At 35.9% G+C, this 19,061-nt stretch overlaps 1 protein-coding gene across 1 annotated transcript in view; it reads left to right on the top strand.

Annotated features, from left to right (window-relative positions):
- Nucleotides 1–9,672, top strand: part of LOC149225518 (uncharacterized) — a 66,972-nt gene extending 57,300 nt beyond the window's left edge. Inside the window, exons 2-3 of the mRNA XM_089377116.1 lie at nucleotides 7,758–7,844; nucleotides 8,017–9,672. Of these exons, the coding sequence (XP_089233242.1) occupies nucleotides 7,758–7,844; nucleotides 8,017–9,438 (1,509 nt within the window). The 3' untranslated portion in view covers nucleotides 9,439–9,672. The remainder of the gene's footprint in view (nucleotides 1–7,757; nucleotides 7,845–8,016) is intronic.
- Nucleotides 9,673–19,061: the final 9,389 nt, after the last annotated feature.

The following is a 19,061-nucleotide window of genomic DNA, read 5'->3' as shown; positions in this document are numbered from 1 at the left end:
GCTGCCATTCTCTTCAGTCGATATTCTCCCTCGACCTACAAGCTTCACCGTCGACATGCTCTCATTCCTTTAACCTGCAAGCTCCCTGTCGACATGCTCTCGTTCATTTAACCTGCAAGCTCCCCCGTCGACATGCTCTTGTTCCTTTAACCTACAAGCAAACTCAACATTTCAATTTCCTTTGTTTGTTTATTTTACGTATGTTTTATTTCTTAGGGTTAGTTTTCTAAATTCGATTTTATTTTAGCTTTTCATTTATCTATTTATTTTTGTTTTGATATTTTCTTTTGTTTAAATTAAAAAAGGGAAAAACTTAACACTTTTTAATTTTTTTTTAAAGAAATAAAAACGAAAACTTAAAAAAATTTCATTTCCATTTTATGTGACTTTGATTTAAATCAAAAGAGGAATTTACACTTTCACATCAAAAAAAATTATTTTTTATGTGGCCTCTGGCCCATTAAATATTTAAGTTATTAAACCCTTTTGATTTTTTATTTTTGTCACGTTAAAAAATTTAATTGATCATTTGCCACATTAAATTTTTCTCATAAGACTTAGCACATTAAAAATTGCCCAAGGAATAATTAATTTTTTATTATCTAAAGTTCCTTGTTGGGTTTTTGTTTGTGTTAGGGTTTTTTTGAACTTTAAAATTTAAAAGGAAAATTTTGTGGTATTAAGATTTTTATTTTATTTTATTTTTATTTTTTAATTTCTCTATAGTCAAAAAATTTTGAAATAAATATATTTAATCATCTCTAAATATTGAATATAGTAAAGTGATAAATTTTTTCTGGATTTGGGTCACATAAGAACTATCATTTTAATTCTAGAATTGTTTAAAATTACTTGGCATTTAAATTTCATAGTTCTTCATTGTATTTAAATTTTCAAAATTTAATTGCTAGAATATTTTGCTTTCTAAAGTATAGAGCATCATTTTATGCATGACATTTATTGAAATTGCTCGTCGTTAAATAACTTTAAATGTGGTTGTTATCCGTGATAACTTCTAGAAATAATTTTTAGTTTGACTAGTCATTTTAGATGAAGTTTTCCACCATGACTCTTTGCATCTATCTGCTGCTTTTCTGAAAGAGGTTACTGTGCTTTGCATTTGAAGTTTTAAGGAGGATGAACATGTCCAATTTGAATTATTTTGGAGAAATTCTCTAAAACCCATTTCTTTCACTCATCCTTTGTCTTTCAACTCTAGCTGCAGTTACCCATTTCCAATTCTAGCCGCATTAATATTTCAACTCTAGCCGTGTTTCCCCATTGCCCTTTGAAATACTTTAAAACATTAATAAAAACATGCCGCAGTCCTTTTAAAGACCCGGGGCTCGCAAAACATATTGCTATTGGCCCTTCCCTTTTGTAATACATTTGCGCCCATTTCTCTTTTCCTTTTGCGATTACGATATCGCATAAAGTTCTGTCCCCTCGCCGATTGCGATGTCGCAGTTGGGGATCACACAAATCACAAGTTCCTCCTCCGCTGAAGCTCCCTTTTTGACTTGCAATTGCGATGGACCTGATAAGTTATGTTTTATGATTTTGAGAAATTTCAAATCCGACATGTTGGGAAATTACCATAAATCAGTGTTAAAGGCCCCTCCTCTGCTTTGCGATAGCGATACAGCGAACCACTCATCTGTATGTGATAATTTGTGACATAAATTTTGGCGTCCGGACAGTGGGTGAACACCATGAAACATGGAAAAGGACGCTCTTCTATATTGCGATTGCAATATCAGCAGGTCCAGGTCAATGAGCATTAAAGCTTCCATTTCACATCCACTCAGAGGACAACGAGGGTCTTTTCAGCATTTATCCAGCAGCACAGTCGTCAAACAAAATGCAGAGAAAAGAGGACAGCGAGACACAGAGGATAGTGAAGGCACTTTCAACATGTTTTAATCAGCAAACAACACATCAGGATTCTAAGGGCCAGGTGTTCTAAATTTCCACAAATACAATGCCAACACTTCAAGCAGTTTTACTAAATTATTGCAACAGTTAGATGGGTTTTGTTTAAATGACTTCTATTTGTATTCAAACTCTGTTAAAACAAAAAATCCCTATGAAGGCTCAATGTTTTATTAGTCAAATAGGATTAGATCTCTTAACTGTTGATTGAATCTAGTCGAGGTGGCAGATTTTGTAAAGGAGATTTCACTCTATATATGGGTGGTTTCTTGACTTTGAAAAGGGGGGATTGATGATGTGAGAAGACCACTTTTGTATATTTTTCAGTTAATAAGAAATACAGTTTGCAGCAATACTCTGTTTTAACCTGAGATTCATTTTTGGTTTCAGTTCCATCTTATCATGTTCCTATGTTGTTATCAGTTTTTATAGATTATTTGATTACTTGGAATTCAATGTTATATTGCTCCAACTTCCTTCAATTTTGCTATGATTACTGTAAATGTCCATATTCACATTAGTAAACCAAAAAATGCCTCAGCTTCCACAAAACAGTGTTGTTTGTAATTGATTTTCTTTAATTGACTCCATGCCCAATGGTGGTTGTCCTCACACTCTTTCACTTGCAAAATCACACGAAACACAGAGTTAGCCATCTGTATTTTTGAGCTTATCATAGTCAAATTTTTAAGTATATTGAGAGAGCCCTCTCAGATTGGAAGGGCTAACTTCTAGTCAAAAGTTGGTTTGAAATAGTTACACTAGGTTGAAGGTTGACACAGCCCAACCCTTTCCATCCTAGTGATAACAATGGTGTTAATTGCTTGAATTATTTGATGTTTATTGCATGTTAAATATTCTACGATTTTTTCAAGTAATTATTGAAGTACTTTGTCATGGAATTGTGATCTTTGGTTGCTTAAGCTGAGTATATTTTGACCATTTGATATTAAATTGTGAAGAAACTTTTGTTCCCTTTGAGCTATAATTGTATTAAAACGATTTGAAGTAATTGTGATATTTTAAGGGGTTTATCTTTAAATCTTTCTTTAGTGAAGTGAAAATTTCATTTTGGTGATTAAAGGGCTTTTGTGACATAAGCGTTTCTAATCCTCGAATTTAGCTTCTTCTAAACATCTCGTGCATTTGCATATTAAATTAGTTTTGTATAATTAAAATTCACTTCCAAACATAAGCTTGGTTGATAGAGAGATAGGTATACCCACCCATCTTTGCTTGAGAAGCCTGCTTTTAATAGTACTTAAAATGTTGTCCTTGTAGTTGTCAAAGCCACAACTCTCTGCAGCGCCAAAGGCACCGGGTATGTTAGATTTTTAGGAGAGGTATCGTTAATCACACCTTAGTGTGCTTCACCTTATCTTTTCTCTGCCAATTACTACGAAATCAGGCTCAATATAGAAAGGATTGAAGGGTTTAAACTTAGATAGGCATTTAACTAAAATTTACCAAGATTCCTGCATCTCACATTAGCTTTAAGGTTTGCATTTCATATAAGATAGTTATTCATCCAAGCAGTAGTTGCTAATCAATTACTTGGTTTTAATTTCCTTTGCAACATTGTTGACTCCATAAGGCATTGGTATCAATCGTTTAAATTTAATCAAATCCTATAAGTCTTGTTAAATCTTAATCAAGTACTTGGTCGCTTCACAGTGTCTCCCGAATTGGTTGGTTCCCAACTAGGTCTTCTTCATTCCATTTCCGTAGGGTCTACCCCCCTTAGCCTGCTGTAGGGAGACAGCGTAAACGGAGAGATTGGGGATCAGGGTGACAACCCCCGATCTGAGCCGTTGTCGCGGTGCCTAGACATTCTGTGCAACAACACCCCCTTTGCATGTTTCATCCTTGAAACATGGGAAGAAACATACAATATGAGTGACTAAGCAGTGTAGCCATCTAGCACCAAGCACAAGCATCCATCCATCCTAGTGACATGTGCATTGTGAACATGGGGTCCAATTGCTTGGTTGCCACGTTGATTTGGAATTTGGTTGCTTCTTATTGTGCTATAGTGATGTCTCCATGTGATGTTGTTATGCCTTCGTGTCATCTATTTGTCTTTTTGGTGCCATGGTGGTCCATAATAAGGTTGTTGATGCTTACCCCCGTGCTTCGCTGATAATATTTCAACGAGTGGTGTGGCTGGCAATATACAACATTCTTAGCTCTCGATTCTTCTTGCTTGGACTCTTCGACTTTAGGTTCCTTAGCTTCTTTTTCCTGTTTATGCCCTTCCTGTGGTTGTTTTGGTGGTGTTGCTGTATACTCTTCTTTTAATTTGACCATGGACTCGTCCTTTGCCATTGGGTTCCCTACAGAGACTTCTACATGTAGCCCTTTGTGTGATCTTCTTTTTCTTGTACCAAATCTTCATAAACTTATTTTGAACATTAATATAGCTGTACCAATGATTCCATCTTAGGATATCCAGGAATAACATCCACGTCATGGATATCTATAGCATGAAAATATGAATGCAACGCATATTCATCCATGGAAATCTTCAAATATTTAAGAATGTAAACATTTACACCATCCGATGTGCTTTTAATATTCTTAGCTGGTATTTACAAATTTTTAGCCGAAGTAGTGTTGATGAAATTATATTGTCTGCTAGGGTTTATAGAGAAAATCACCTTCTCTTGTTGAATACATTCATGAACTTTTAACATAAATTTGCCACATAAAAATAAACCCTTGTTGCTTTCTTTATTAATCTTATTAGCATGAGACCATTTATCTAAAAAAACTTTTTCATATTCTTCATCAGAAAGTGTCATCATTTTCGAACAATCCAATGCTTTCAAGTTTCTACCATATAGCAGTATCTTCACTGAAACTTGTGTAAAATAAATTCCCACTTCTCTTTCTATACTGACTTTTGGTTTTGTATGAATTCTTCAACATTGGGACCATTCCCTTTTCCTGTAAAATACATCGTGTTTGCCATAATCCAAACAGAGAACAAGATTTTGAAAAAAATCACGTACTTCTTCAATGGAGCTCCTTGAAGCAGCTATATGAAATGAGTGTGATGATGGATATATTTCTCTAATTTGCTATTATGACCCCTATAATAAAATGCCACTCCTGCTTTGCATCTAATGGCACTGATTTGACTGAAATATGGTCACTTTGTAAAAAGATATCGTATCTGCAATCTGCACGGCTGTCCCTGAAAATTGCTGATTTTAAATCAGTGATAGCTTCACTCTCTGAACTCCATTATAGATTTTATCTTTAAGCCTGCGTGGTTTTTTCAAGAGGATTTCAAAACTGTTATTGGTTTCTGCAATTTCTGCTCAAAAAGTTGCGGATATTAACCTGATGTGCACTGACCTCTTTTTTGTCCATGGGAAAATCTACAAAATGGAAAAAAATTCTGCCCCTTGTTTGGCCAAAGAAAGTGCTGTAATACCAAATGTTATGTTCCTTAGATCTGGAAATATAATCTGGAAGAGAATCCTTAAATTCTGAAATAGATGAAATGAGTCACACAAGAGAATTAACACAGTAATGTAGAGAAAACCCTTGAGGTAGAGTAACACCATCTATCATTCCTGAAGGAAGGAAACAGTCCTCAAGCAGTACTTGTTAAAATATTATTTACCATGTCTCATTACATTGCTTACACTACTTTATGTAGTGCTTTCTATCCCCTAGGAACATTCTAGTAGGTGGAAACTTCTAGTAACTCCTTGTATCTACTAATAACATTACATTTTGTTCACATTATTACAATACATATCTATTATTAATCCCTTGGGTACCTCCCTAGGTGCCCCCATTTTACCCCCATAGGTATACCACAAGAAGTTGCTATTTTATCTTTAGTTTAAGTTCAATACTTAATTTAGGAAGTGCATGGATAGAGAAGCCTTCCAGATTTAATGTAAGATGTTGTTCCAAGATGGAAAGGTGCATGCATGCATGCTATTTTCCTTATCTAGTGAACACACTATCCCATAAGACCCAAGTGACATGACACAAGGACACAGAACATAGAGGCACAAAAATAAGTGTTTGACAGGAGACCCATCAACCCGAGAAACAAGACATGGAGGGCATATTAAATATATGATATATGTAATTACAAATACAAAAAATTAAATATAGACATAAAGATCCAATTTTTTTAGAAAATAGAAAATGTACAAAACACTTAAAATCCTTTCAAATCTTGATTTCACCCTTTACTTGCACAATGAGAGATCATAAGAGCTCTTTCCATACAATTGAAAGTGAGAAAATAGCAGTAAAAACTATCTTTTATAGTTAAACAAGTAGGACACAACTAGGGCACGTGTTATGTGTTTAGGACATATGTCCTAGCATGTCAAAATAAGACGTGCCAAATACGTGTCAGACATGTGGGATATGGACATAGCACCCTTCGGTGCCATGTCCTATTACTTAGTAGAAAACTTACTCATGTTTGCTGTGCAGACTTCACTAGGTGGTTATGGTCAAGGATTTGGCACAGTCGACCTAGGCACTTTTCTTGTGATGATTACATGCAATTAACCCTAGTTGTCTCCTAGTCGTTAATGAAGAGATAGGGCAGACCACTTGGATGGTTATTTAGATTTTCCTGTGAGCTAGATTGCTACTGTAATTTCTGCTTTGAGCTAATAGACAGATGTGATTGGTTGCTGCAATGTTAGTTTTGCTGTAATAATTTTTGGTTATGGGTATGTTTGTAACTTTGTATATCTAACATTCCTTCGAGCTATTTTGATAGGTTAATTAGTTTTATGTTACCTAGGGTTTGTAAGAGTGTGGGTCTACTTACAATGAATTGAAATTCAATAGTTTCTTGTTTTAGATTTTCGTCTTTTGATTTTCCAATATTTGAAAAAACATGTCCAGTGTGTTGATCAGTGAGCACTTGAACTGTGCAACTGTTGCGATCTTTTCTTTCTCTAAAAAATGGTCTTATCATCTCTATCATTTTAAGCTGCTTAGTAGACCCTCTTTTTGTTGTAAATATCCAACAGTCAACTTTCTTGAATGGAAGATCTTTCTTTTATTTTTCTTAGTATGTGGTGGTGTTACCCTTTATGTGTTACCTCAATTGAAGAATTGTAGGCATCAGTCTAATATTACTTGGCAGGCTAGAGGTGATGATGCTTCGATCTACTGGATTTAGCACAAGGGCTGTTCAGCTGCAGAAGTGTATCGAGAAGTGTCTTACTTGTACTTAGATCCTTTTAAGCTGTTGGAATTGCCAAAAGTGTTAAGACTTCCTCCCACAGCACTGTGGTCTAGTGGCAATCAGTGAGGTGATCACGCTTGTATTAACACCAAGATGTAGGTTCAAAACCCCCCAAGTGGGTGTGGATGAGGCCAGGTGCAAGTCATGGGTGATTTTGATGGAATAGATATGCCCCTTATAGCATATCAGCTTAGGCAAAGGGATTCTATAAGTATCCCCCTTCCCACACAAAGAAAAGAGAGTTAAGGCTTTCACAGGGCTGCAAAAGTGTGTATCTACTATCAAGAAGTGTCTTACTTGTACTTAAATCCTTTTGAGCTATTGGAATTGCTAAAAGTGTTTTGTTAGTGTTACCAACATTGCAGCTTTTCTTGAAAATCTCATTCCCTATGAACAACTTTTGTAAATTTTCGGATATGTTCATCATGGTTAGCCATTAATTTCTCTTCTGGGATAAGGATAGTTGATGCGGAAGGAACTCTTAACCAAATATTTTACCATCAAGGGAACTGCGTTGTGATGTTTGAGCTGGAAATAGTAATTTTTAACTCATCCTTTTATTGTGTATTAAATTTGAAATCTTTTGCAGGTAGCATGTAGGGACTTTCCTCATCCACGACATTTTTGTGTAATGTTTCCTTTCAACAGTACTCCCCATGAGAAGCACTGCACACTGGTAAGTTTCTGAATTTAATGTTTAAACCTATTATGATTTTTCTTAAAGTTGTCAAACTTTTGGATTAGTGGAAACAATGTAAACTTGTGCCTATGTAGGCTCTAGTTTTTCGGCATTGTGTTTGAAGTTAATGCAAATCTTGATTGATCTCTACTGTGACTGGATGATGCAGTGCCACTGTTATGTATGTGATAAACCTGCTCCATGTTTGCTTTGGGGCAAAGGGACTGCCAGTAATGATCACTGTCATTCTTCAGACAAAGAAGAGAAGTGGACAAAATTAAGAAATTTCCACAAGATGCGGAAAGCCCCCTCAATGGCTATACCAAACTCTTTCAATGCCATACTCTCATTAGCAACACGCGGGTCTTCAATTCCAGTCAGTAGAAGCAATCAAGCAGGTACAGGTGCACTTCTGCCTGTTCCTTCAAATCTCAACATTTATGCTAGACAATCATCATTATCTACAAGACCAGATCAATGCAGGTCTTTGTCTTCAAGAAGCACTGGAAACCATACTGCAAGTATAGAAATCCCATCTCGTTATATAAATTACGTGTCTAGCCAAAATAGAAGATTTGGCCAGACTGGAAGTAGATTTGGAAGTTCTGTTCAAAGAAATGCATCAAGTCTAGGTGTCCATAGGCAAGGAACCTCGATCCAAAGATCAAGTAGAAGTCGGTTGGCTCCTGTAGATAGTTTGCAGCACAAGAGGGATGCTATAAACTTATTGTTGTCAACTAATACGAGAGAGAACACTGCAGATACTTTTGCAACTTCTCAGATGCATGCAATGAACACCAATGATATGCTACCCAGAGATCTTAGTCGTGCTCAGAGCCATCTAGTTGATGAACACCTAACTAAACTCTGTGATTTTCTGCTTGGCAGTGATTCTGATGAAAGCAATAGAAATCAAAATGATTCTTCTAGGGATCCAACTATAAATCATAACATGGAACCTTCCAGCACACCGGAACTAACAAATATGATTACAACTCAACCTAGTGCATCTGTACAGTTATCTTCTTCTGTTGCTCCAAACCAGGAATTACAATTATTCCCACAGCTTAGCATTTCTGCAGGGGTTTCTAATGCAGTTGATAACCTTGTTCCATGGCCTGTTGTTCATCAAACCTCAGATTTAATCACATCAATGCCCATGGAGCAGTGTCCTTATTCTTTAGACTTTCAGAATTTCAATTGTGATTGGTTCAGCGATATTGAATATCCACCATTGCATCCTGGAGCTGAATCTTGGGTACAAACTGAAAGTGAAGTCACAGTTGCATGCCAAGATTGGAATTATGTTACTGCCCAGCCTGTAACCCAAAACAATGAATCTATATGCTTGGAGAATATCCCAGAACAGAATCCTGGTAGCCATGATACTGAAACAGTTGTACTTATTTCACATGGACAACAGCCAGAGTGGGCAGTGCCTATGGCTCCTCAGGCAGATGTGAGTGATACCAAGGGACAGTTTTGTTCAGAACAAAGCTTTTCTACATCTCCGACATTGGTTGATCCTTTGTGTGTTGAGCTAAGCAGATCATGTGAAACAGTGACAATGGGGAAGAACTGGCTTTATTAAACCTGGCATCTTTAACTGCACCACTAAGGAGTGATGCTCATCAGTTAAGATTTTTGTAATTGTAATTATTTACAATAACTGTTCTACCTTTTCTCATAAAAATCTAGGCCATTAAAAACAATTAAAAAAATGGATATTAAGCTTATAGTTATGCTATTATAACTTATACAATAAATGCAGGATGTATTTCTTTCTGAAGTGATATAAAAGATAAATCCAATCATTGTGCTCAAATGTTTCTGGCAAGATTTGATAGTACACAATCATCTGGAAGCTGCAACGTGAGCATTACCATTGACCATTGACTAGTAGTAGTATGTAGACAAAATGCCCTAAGTCAAATTTTGTTTGGCTTGCTTAGTGGACCCCAAGTTTATTTTAGGAGCTTTACTTTGCATTGAGCACATTATATATTCACACTATGAATGCTATTAATTCATAAAACAATAAAAGTATCCTTCATTTGGCAACTACAATTTGTCTGTACTTTGCGACTATGCTTGACCTTGTTGATTTTAATATTTATGTTCTTGATTGGAATTACCTGCCATAGGTCTTGACTCACACTCCGAACCCTTCTTAACTGTTCAATTACGAGTATGCTTATGCTTTTAGAGGGAAAATAACCAAAACAACTTGAAAGGGCACATACTACAAAGTGAAAATATCGTTTAAAACTTGTAATAGGGATCAGATAAAAGGAAAATTAAGATTGTTCATCTGGTTTTTGGTTTTTGTTTGCTAGTGTGTCTTGTGACTTGTGGGACTCGCCTGTTGTCTAAGAAACCATGGCTCAGGGGCATCTAAAACCCATCGAAATCACCTGGTGATCACACCTGGCATGGGCCACGCCAACCCTTAACATGGCTGGATTTTAGTTGTCTCCTCCCAACTATCATTGAGTTCCGAACCTAGGTTGCCATATAAAACAAGACATTTTAAAACCAATCGTGATGTCAAGATTTGACATTGTTCATCTGTTTTGGGATATAATCATGTTCATATTTAATTTATCAACTGCCTAGGGTGAGAGGTTATCACGCCTAACCTTAACTTGGAGAAATTAAACATGAACACAGTTTATATCCCAAAGCTAAAAGAAACTGTGAAAGCTTACACAATAGGGAATTAATATTTTTATTAACTTTGGTTCCTTAATTACCAGTATACTTCTTCAAGAACCCCTGACGACCTTTTCAATGGATCCGTGCAGGCCCAAGTAGTTTGGGATTACCATGACATATTTTTACAATCAACCTGATCCTTGCACATTTGTACTAGCTTGCTCTTGAAAACGAAAGTAATTCTCTCAAACAAAAGAATCAATCTCCCTGCACAGTTCAAAGCTGTCATGCAAATATAGTTCTCCATTCCCTCCCTAGCACTTAGCTAATGCAAGCACTTTGTCCCATTTCAGGTTTGGTTTTGCTGCATCGATTTTACCTGTTCAAGTTGAGACACCAATCTACAAATGCCAAAGTCGGTTTTGATTTGTTTCATGCTAGCTGTGAGTGCAACTGCATATGAATTTGCTTTGGCGTGCTTTCAAAATCTACTAGACACTTTCATACTTTCACAGGACAATTAACAATTAGCCTGCTTACTTTTTCAGTAAGCAGGCTAATTGACTTCCCCCCTCCAAGGGAATGTGTAGGCAATACAAGAAACATGCCATCTTGATATGAAATTTGAAATCATCAAACATCAGTCAAATTGACCGACTCGATCACTCGTCAATCTTGACGACCCATTGCTTCATGCTGGCGTTTCCACTCAACATTATCCTGTCATCTTTTGCATTTTGTTCTATCACTGATGCGTCTGCCATTGTGACAGTATAACCAGTTTGACACCACAGATACAACTGGTTTATTGTGCTGAATGGTTGCCTTTTTATGTTCATTGTAGTCAGCCTCTGGATGGCTCACTCTCTCAAGATGTGATCAACTGGTTGTCATGATGCAATCAACCTCCAGTGTTGCAAATGATTTGCCACTGCTTGATCTTATATCTGCTTGTGTTGGCTGTATACAGTTTAAAATTCACTGCACACATGATTGTTTGTGCTTTCTTGTATTGTATATGACATATTCAACCCTGACCATGAGGTATTTAGAAGTCAACCAAGAATGGAGCTTCGAACGCCTTACAGTAACGAAATATTTTTGCAAGATGCTAAACCTGAACTGTCTTTCTTTTTTGTTGTTGAATAACTTATGTGTTTTCCTCTCTACATTTTTTCTTGTTTGCAAGCTGTCAACAAATTTTGTGTTGTTGTGGGGATGACGTCTAGCATTAGGATTATCTAATATTAGCCGGTTTTGGTTATATTCAAACTTGAAGGTGTATCCCATGTCTTGCAGCTATATGTCCATGCCGGAATTTAGAAAAATACGGGAATTTATCTTCCAGTGCAGAACCTGCTTCTGAAGAAACCACACGAGATCCAGAGAAGGCTTGCTTCCGAAAGATTGCCGTATGTTGGGTTGAGTACTTTATTGGGGCAAATAGTTGATTTGAGCGTTGAGTGATATCATGTTACTGATATTATATCTTATGCCTTAGCTTGCATGGTTTATTTTGCCATGGACCAATTGCATGATCTCTTTTCTACTCTGTTTGGTGAACTATGTGCCAAGCCTAGTCTCAACCTCCTTATGAAATGCAAAAAGATATGACTACGAAATTTTGGGTTTTATATGTAGTTTTGAATGGCGATAGGTTGAACCATTCAAGCACCGGTATCTTGGGGGTTAAGGTTCTTTTTCCCAGTTGCTTCAATCTCTTGCCCTTTTATTGTTATGAATTTCAAGTTTATTTGGGTTATATATATGCGTGGGGTTCACAGAGTTAAATACCGGTAATTGCTACGTCCATGGAATATTTGTATGAGGGAGGTCCACCCAAAATGATCACTTCCTGTCAGCTCAACCATAAAGCTTGTTGCCAAGAGTGTCAAGAGAACTGAACCTGTGACCTCTTAATAGAAAGGTGTTTTAACGATGGGGACTCAACTAATTGACACAATTTCAATTCTCTGGACACTATATATATATAAAAAATGATACTTGTAAATATGAATTCCTTGCTATGAGGATTGGTATTTTTAGTGTAAAACAATGTTATAAGGCCCAAACTGGATTGGATTGAACCGGTCGGTCCATTCGTTTTGAGCAAAAACTGGGTCAAACCAGCCAATTTCATTTAGTGGAAAAGGTTAGTGTGGTACTAAACCAACCTTTTTCACTAAACAAAATTAGCTGGTTTCATACAATGTGACAAAGGACCCTTGGAACACAATTGTTTAAAAAAAAGAAATAATATATGAGTGGAGTGGCCTAATATTCAACCACAGGGCCCTACTAAGGCTATTTATTTAATGGTAATGTTAAATTTTTCTTATCTTTCATTTTATCATTTTATTTAAAGCTTTAACATTATCATCGACTATCTTAGGGTGTTTGAGAGTGGTTCCAACCTCATTGGATTTCATAGGAAGAAAGTAGAATTTTAGATTCCATTCAAAATATAACAAACTTATTAGTTTTCAGGATTTTTAAGATTGGGGGGATTGCAATGATTCCATTGGAGTCTATCATGTACGAGGGTATGGAAGTAGCATTTAATGAAGAGCACCAAGCCCTCTATGTACCTCGATGTTGGTGGCACTAGTTGTTGAACTCCTTTATCATGACCCTAGTAAAAATGTATCCATCAGTCAATCAAAATCTTGATTTGACATGTTAAGATTTTTCTATATTATTTAAATGCTTAGAGAGTAATATTAATGATGAGGATCCCAATATAGGCAGTGATTTTGATGATATGCAGGTATTTGTTGTAACATGAGGACAAGTTTTATATGTAGCTTTGAATGGCAATAGGTTGAACCATTCAAGCACCAATATCTTGGTGGGTAAGGTCGCTTTTTCACAATGGCTTGAATCTCATCCTTTATTTGCTATTAATTTCAAGTTTATGTATATATATGTGGAGTGTATTCAACCATAGGGCCCTACTAAGGCTATGCATTTAATGGTATTGTTAAATTCTTATTTATCTTTCATTTTCATCATTTTACTTAAATTTTTAACATTATCATCAACTGTCTTAAGATGTTTGAGATTGGTCCCAACCTCGTCGAATTTTATAGGAAACAAGTATGATTTTAGATTCCATTCAAAATACAACAAACTTATTAGTTTTCAGGATTTTAGGATGGGGGGATTGCAACATTTCCATTGGAGTTTGTCATGTATGAGGGTATGTAGGTAGTATTTAATGAAGAGCACCAAGCCCTCTATGTACCTCGATGTTGGTGGCACTAGTTGTTGAACTCCTTTATCATGATCCTAGTAAAAATGTACCCATCACTCGAACAAAATCTTGATTTGACATGTTAAGATTTTTCTATATTATTTTAATGCTCAGAGAGTAGTATTGATGAGGAGGATCCCAATATAGACAATGATTTTGATGATATGCAAGTATTTGTTGTAACATGATTTTTTTTGGACTCTAGAGGTCATCTAGAGCTTTGTTGTTGATGTATTCTTGGTTTAGAGATGGATTGCACTTGGTTCTATTTTGTTTATATGCACTCTTACTTGTTATATATGTGAGCAACTTTGCATGTTTGTGGATAATGGTTTGGATTCATTTGGATGCACATGAATATATTTGTTTTTTCTTTCAAAATATGAATATCTATGTTTTTTTTGGTCGAGTGTTTTGCTTGTTTAGTTTTGTGTTTCTAGTTTGATTCAATTTTTTGGGCTCTACTGGTTTGATGGATAATCCGGTTCTGATAACAAGTGTAAAATAGTGTTTGGTTGGTTTTATGTATCCTTTCCTTATTCTGTAAATTTGTGTATTGTGCTTCAATGCCATATAATGTTAACACATCTAAAAAATTAAGAATAATAAGTTTGGAACAAAAATGAAACTTTAACAATATTTGAAATGTGATGCATTTGTATCACGATCCAGGAGGTTTGCTTTATCATATGCAGTCTAAATATGTAGCTTCTTGGTGCATCTTGGAAGTTGATATTTTGGTTGCATAATGGTTGAACAAGCTTGCCTATTGAGAGTGGATTACTACCATCATCTTATACAAGATTAATATATCTTACACATTACTGGGCTTTACCTAATTAGTGAAAGTGGGGCATTGTCAATATCTCCATTATGGTTCAAGCTTGATAGCAATATGCTTGTGTTTGCAGATGGGGTCAGGTGCACCACATTGGGTGTGTTTGATACTATGAGTTCAAAACCATTTCATCTAAGTCACACATTGATCTCACAGATTATATTATTTAACCAGTCAATGACAAATGTTAGTGAATGAACATACAAATATAATATATGCAATATGTTTTCTGTCATTTATAAACTCTGATTACACCAAACTATTGATTCACAATATGTTTTCATTAACCTCAAACATTTCATATCCCTTTGTTTCCAAATTTCAAATTCTAGATCTAATACATTCTAACAATCACTAAAAAAAATTACATGCTTATTCAAGCAATTGTTTAGTTTAGGGTCTAGGGACGGGGGAAAGTTTACACAAATTAATGGACAATCTTGAGAAGCAATCTTGAAAAAGGATTAGTGTGGCCACATCTTAAAATTATTTTGTGGATAGGATGAACTTAAACAATGGGTATTGGGTAAACGACTATCTTTGTAAAAAATGAAAAATAACATCTATAACTCTAATATTTCCAAAGAGACTCTTGTGAATGGTTACAATTTCAAATTTGTACATTATTTTATTTTTATTTTAGATAATTAAACACAATATATGGAAGATCACCTAAGTGAGAAATGATATGATGAATTGAAATTGTAATTATGATGCGAATTATTTTTTCAACGTTAATGCCTCCAACGTCTTCTATTAATATGAACTATAACATACTGTCTAATTATAATGTGTACAAATATGTAAGTCAATCAATTAAGTAGGTCATCATTAACACGAGCAAGGAAAATTAGAAAGGTGCATTAAATATCTAATGGATGATATTTAGGTTATATGTGAAGTTGTATTATGAAGGGATGTTTCAATTTTGATAATTTAAACATTTAAGTCTCATCCTTGCACTTAATCCATGGTACTACTCTAAATAGTTTCATCTCATGCTTAATCAAGGCAACAATACCTCATCCATTCTTTCCAACTCCACCACCTCATTATTGACATAATTCCTAGGCAAGGGTTAGCAAGAACTAATCCTTAGTGGTTGTTCCTAGGCCAACATCAAAATAAGAGTGGATTAATTAAACATAAGGGTTAAGTCTAAGAATTAATTTGTCTGTCTTAAATCTGAATTAGAAATATTGAAAATGATATAAATAAAATAGCAAATAACTAAAATGAACCTGAGTTTTATTAATATTGTTACCCAAGGATAAGTAAACTTGTTTACACTTGCGAGTTGGTTGGAAAGATGGTTATGTGACCTCCTCCTTAGGAGGGTTCTTTGTTCATCCAATACCTACAAGCAAAAACTATCCTCTCTAGTGGCTGGCAAAGAACTATGGTGTGAGAACTCAAAAATCATTGAACTCAAAATGCAACGAATGATAATGTAAATGATGAAACATGTGAAGTGATGACGAAAACTTATTATATTTATAAGAAAGTAGTCGTTAGATTTGATATGGTCCAAATGATAAAAAAATGATTATTGGACCAAATCAAGTTCTAACCCCTCTTTGTTTTTGTTTTTTTAATTATTTTGTTTTTAATTGATTAAATATGAAAGGAAAATGTCAAAAAGGTAATTAGTTACTTTTATTATGAGTAACTAATTCAAGAATAATGATTTCTCAAGTTTATGAAAATGATTCATAAGTAATTGGTCTATTGAATTATTTTTGTGAATGAATTAAATTGGCGAAAATAACTTAATTATTTTCACATAAATGGGTAAAATGATGACAATAAGATAAAATTAATCAATTTATGGGTTATTTTAATGTAAACAAATAAATTTGTAAAAATAATTTAGGAAAAGTGGTTCCTTAGGCTATTTTAATGGGTTTTTAACGTGAAAGTGAATTTTAACGTGGTAGACGCATTCTAACATGGTGTATCTCATTATCCTAGCAATTTTGGCTAGGTGATCGCTTTTTATGTGATAATAAATTGCCCCCAATGTTTGAGGTTAGGAGCACATTGTTTGACTGGAATACATTATAGCTGTGTGTTCACCAGGGAATGGAGACAACCACTTAGAAAGAGAGAGAGATGGTACAAGTATCTAAACCACTCATGGAGGAGGTTGCTTGGGATGTTACCACTCATCAATCAAGAGTCTTAAAAGGGGACGTACATGATCTCAATGAGACAAAGAAAGCATACATATGCCCATCATTATAGCTTAGAAAAAAAATTACAAAGATGCGCCCAACAAAATGGGGATGAGCAAAAGAAAATATATAGTACACTGAAATATAGATTCCCATTTATATGTGCTTGGAACAAAGAGGCCAGGATTGATATCATGAAAGTTGTTGATCTAGGTATATAGGAAAAAATGCCCCCTTGTTGAGGAGGGGGTGGAAACACCCTAACAAGTCACTAAAGTGTGCTCTATAAACAATGGAACCAAGCTAGTTAAATCAAAGGAACCACATCTAAGGTTCGATGAAGACTTGTTGAAGGCCAGGCATACAGGGGAATCCCTAAAGAGAAATTCCCTCTTGAGGTTTGAAGACAACTCACACATGGTCAGTGAATCTAGTATAATTATTTGAAGCACTAGACCATCAAGTGTGTGACTCTCGAATGTGCAATGATGAGTTAAGGTCAAGCACATGAGAAACAACCAATTCAAAGAGCGATGATGTCTCCCTATGCTTGATCTAAAGCACCCACCATTGAGGAAAATGAGTCTAAGGTTATAACACCCCTTCCTATCCTGAGAACCCAACTAGAGTTAGGAAGTAGTCACCACCCAGGTCCAACTCCCAAGGTATAGTTATGGGAACGAGACCTAAAAATTTCGAATTTTTTTCCAACTTCCTTAAAACTTCAAATAGATGACATCATTGTGTTCGTCTTGTCAAGATGATTCCAACGATATAAAATTTTCCACAATTTAACTTACGGATTGAGAGTTACGACCTCTTAAAGATAGGCCCATTTCACCTCACCACATCATCTTGGCCTCCACGTGGCAAGCCACACAGTGGCCCATGTGGCAAGCGACTAAGAAAATCAATTGGGGTCAACCCTTTTCTCTAACTTGTGAATTTGTTCTAAGCCCGGGTCTAACCCTCGAACCCTGACCTAGGGGTCGACCCAACCTCCTTTGGGTCCTACAAAAATTTTGGGTTGGGGCCAACTCGACCTCGACTTGGCCGATCTCCCCAACCACCTTGACCTCCTAACCTCTGCTACCACACAATCTAGTCGGCCCGCCATAGGTTGGGCGGAGACCCGCTGAGGTTCGACTCGCCTGACTGACCTCTCGACCTATGACCAAGGGACCCAAAATTCTTAAATTTAATTGTTTTACATTGTTTTTACAACATTCCAGAAACTTGGTTTTTCCACAATTTTTTTGGGTTTTCTTAGGCTCTTCAAGAGTTAGTTCCAACGCTCTTTTGACAACAGTTTTCAAGGTAATTTATGCACTGTTTGGCAAAAAATTAATCAATAGAATGATTGTCGAAACGAGGACACTTTCAAGAGAAATTCTTTCTCAAAAGCATAGAGAGTTGTAACAACTCATAAACAAAATAGAAACCTTCTCTCTTAGGCTCAATTACTACTCTCAGTTGGGTAACAACGAATCAGATTTCCAACTCATGCACATATAAAAATGTATATTCACATAACACATGTAATCACAGGGATGGCAACAAGCCTCATTCCCTTTAGCCCTGTAAGACAATAAACACACTAACACCATGCTAGCTTGTTCAACAATGCAACATATAGTCAACAAGATTGCAAATCATTCTTGTACAGTCATTTCAAGTAGCGCAATTCTAGCACTATCATAGTTAAATAAATCCTTGAAACAAGATATTACTGTAAGGCCATTAACCTCATGAAAACATTCATTCACATCAAATGCATCCTAATATGGATTATAACCAACAATTCAGCATATGTACACAAGTAAAAGAAGACTTGTCAAACAACTAATCAACAACCATGCATTCACAATGAAACTACAATTTATACAACGTTATACATAAGAAGACTTATCTTGGATTTGTGTTGAAGATGAGAAACTAAGTTCGGGACTACAACTCTTCATCCAACCATAGACGAGCTGCAACCAAGCTACTTGCAGTTGTCACCCCCGAGCCATATTCTAGGGACTGAGGTGGTCTTGCACAAGGGAATAAACTCCACTATTGGTTAAACAGGAACTCCAAAGGTCCTCCTACCTCCACCCACCAGCTACTTAGTAGTCAACCAATGCACAGGGAATCTAGAGGCCCGTTGCCTCCACCCTTCAGCTATCCAATAACCACTCATACACTCTAGGGAATCCAGAGGATTTACCTCCACCCTGGTAGCATGCCACACAATGGTTCCACCCAATGAAGGGAGTCCAGAACTCAGTGTCAAAACCGAATGAGAAGCA

This window comes from Pinus tabuliformis, chromosome J (assembly GCF_031772625.1).
Source record: "Pinus tabuliformis cultivar Carrire ecotype Pingquan chromosome J, CPIR1, whole genome shotgun sequence".
Classification (NCBI taxonomy): domain Eukaryota; kingdom Viridiplantae; phylum Streptophyta; class Pinopsida; order Pinales; family Pinaceae; genus Pinus; species Pinus tabuliformis.
Note: the sequence above shows the minus strand (reverse complement) of the source record. Positions and strands in the feature narration are given on the sequence as shown.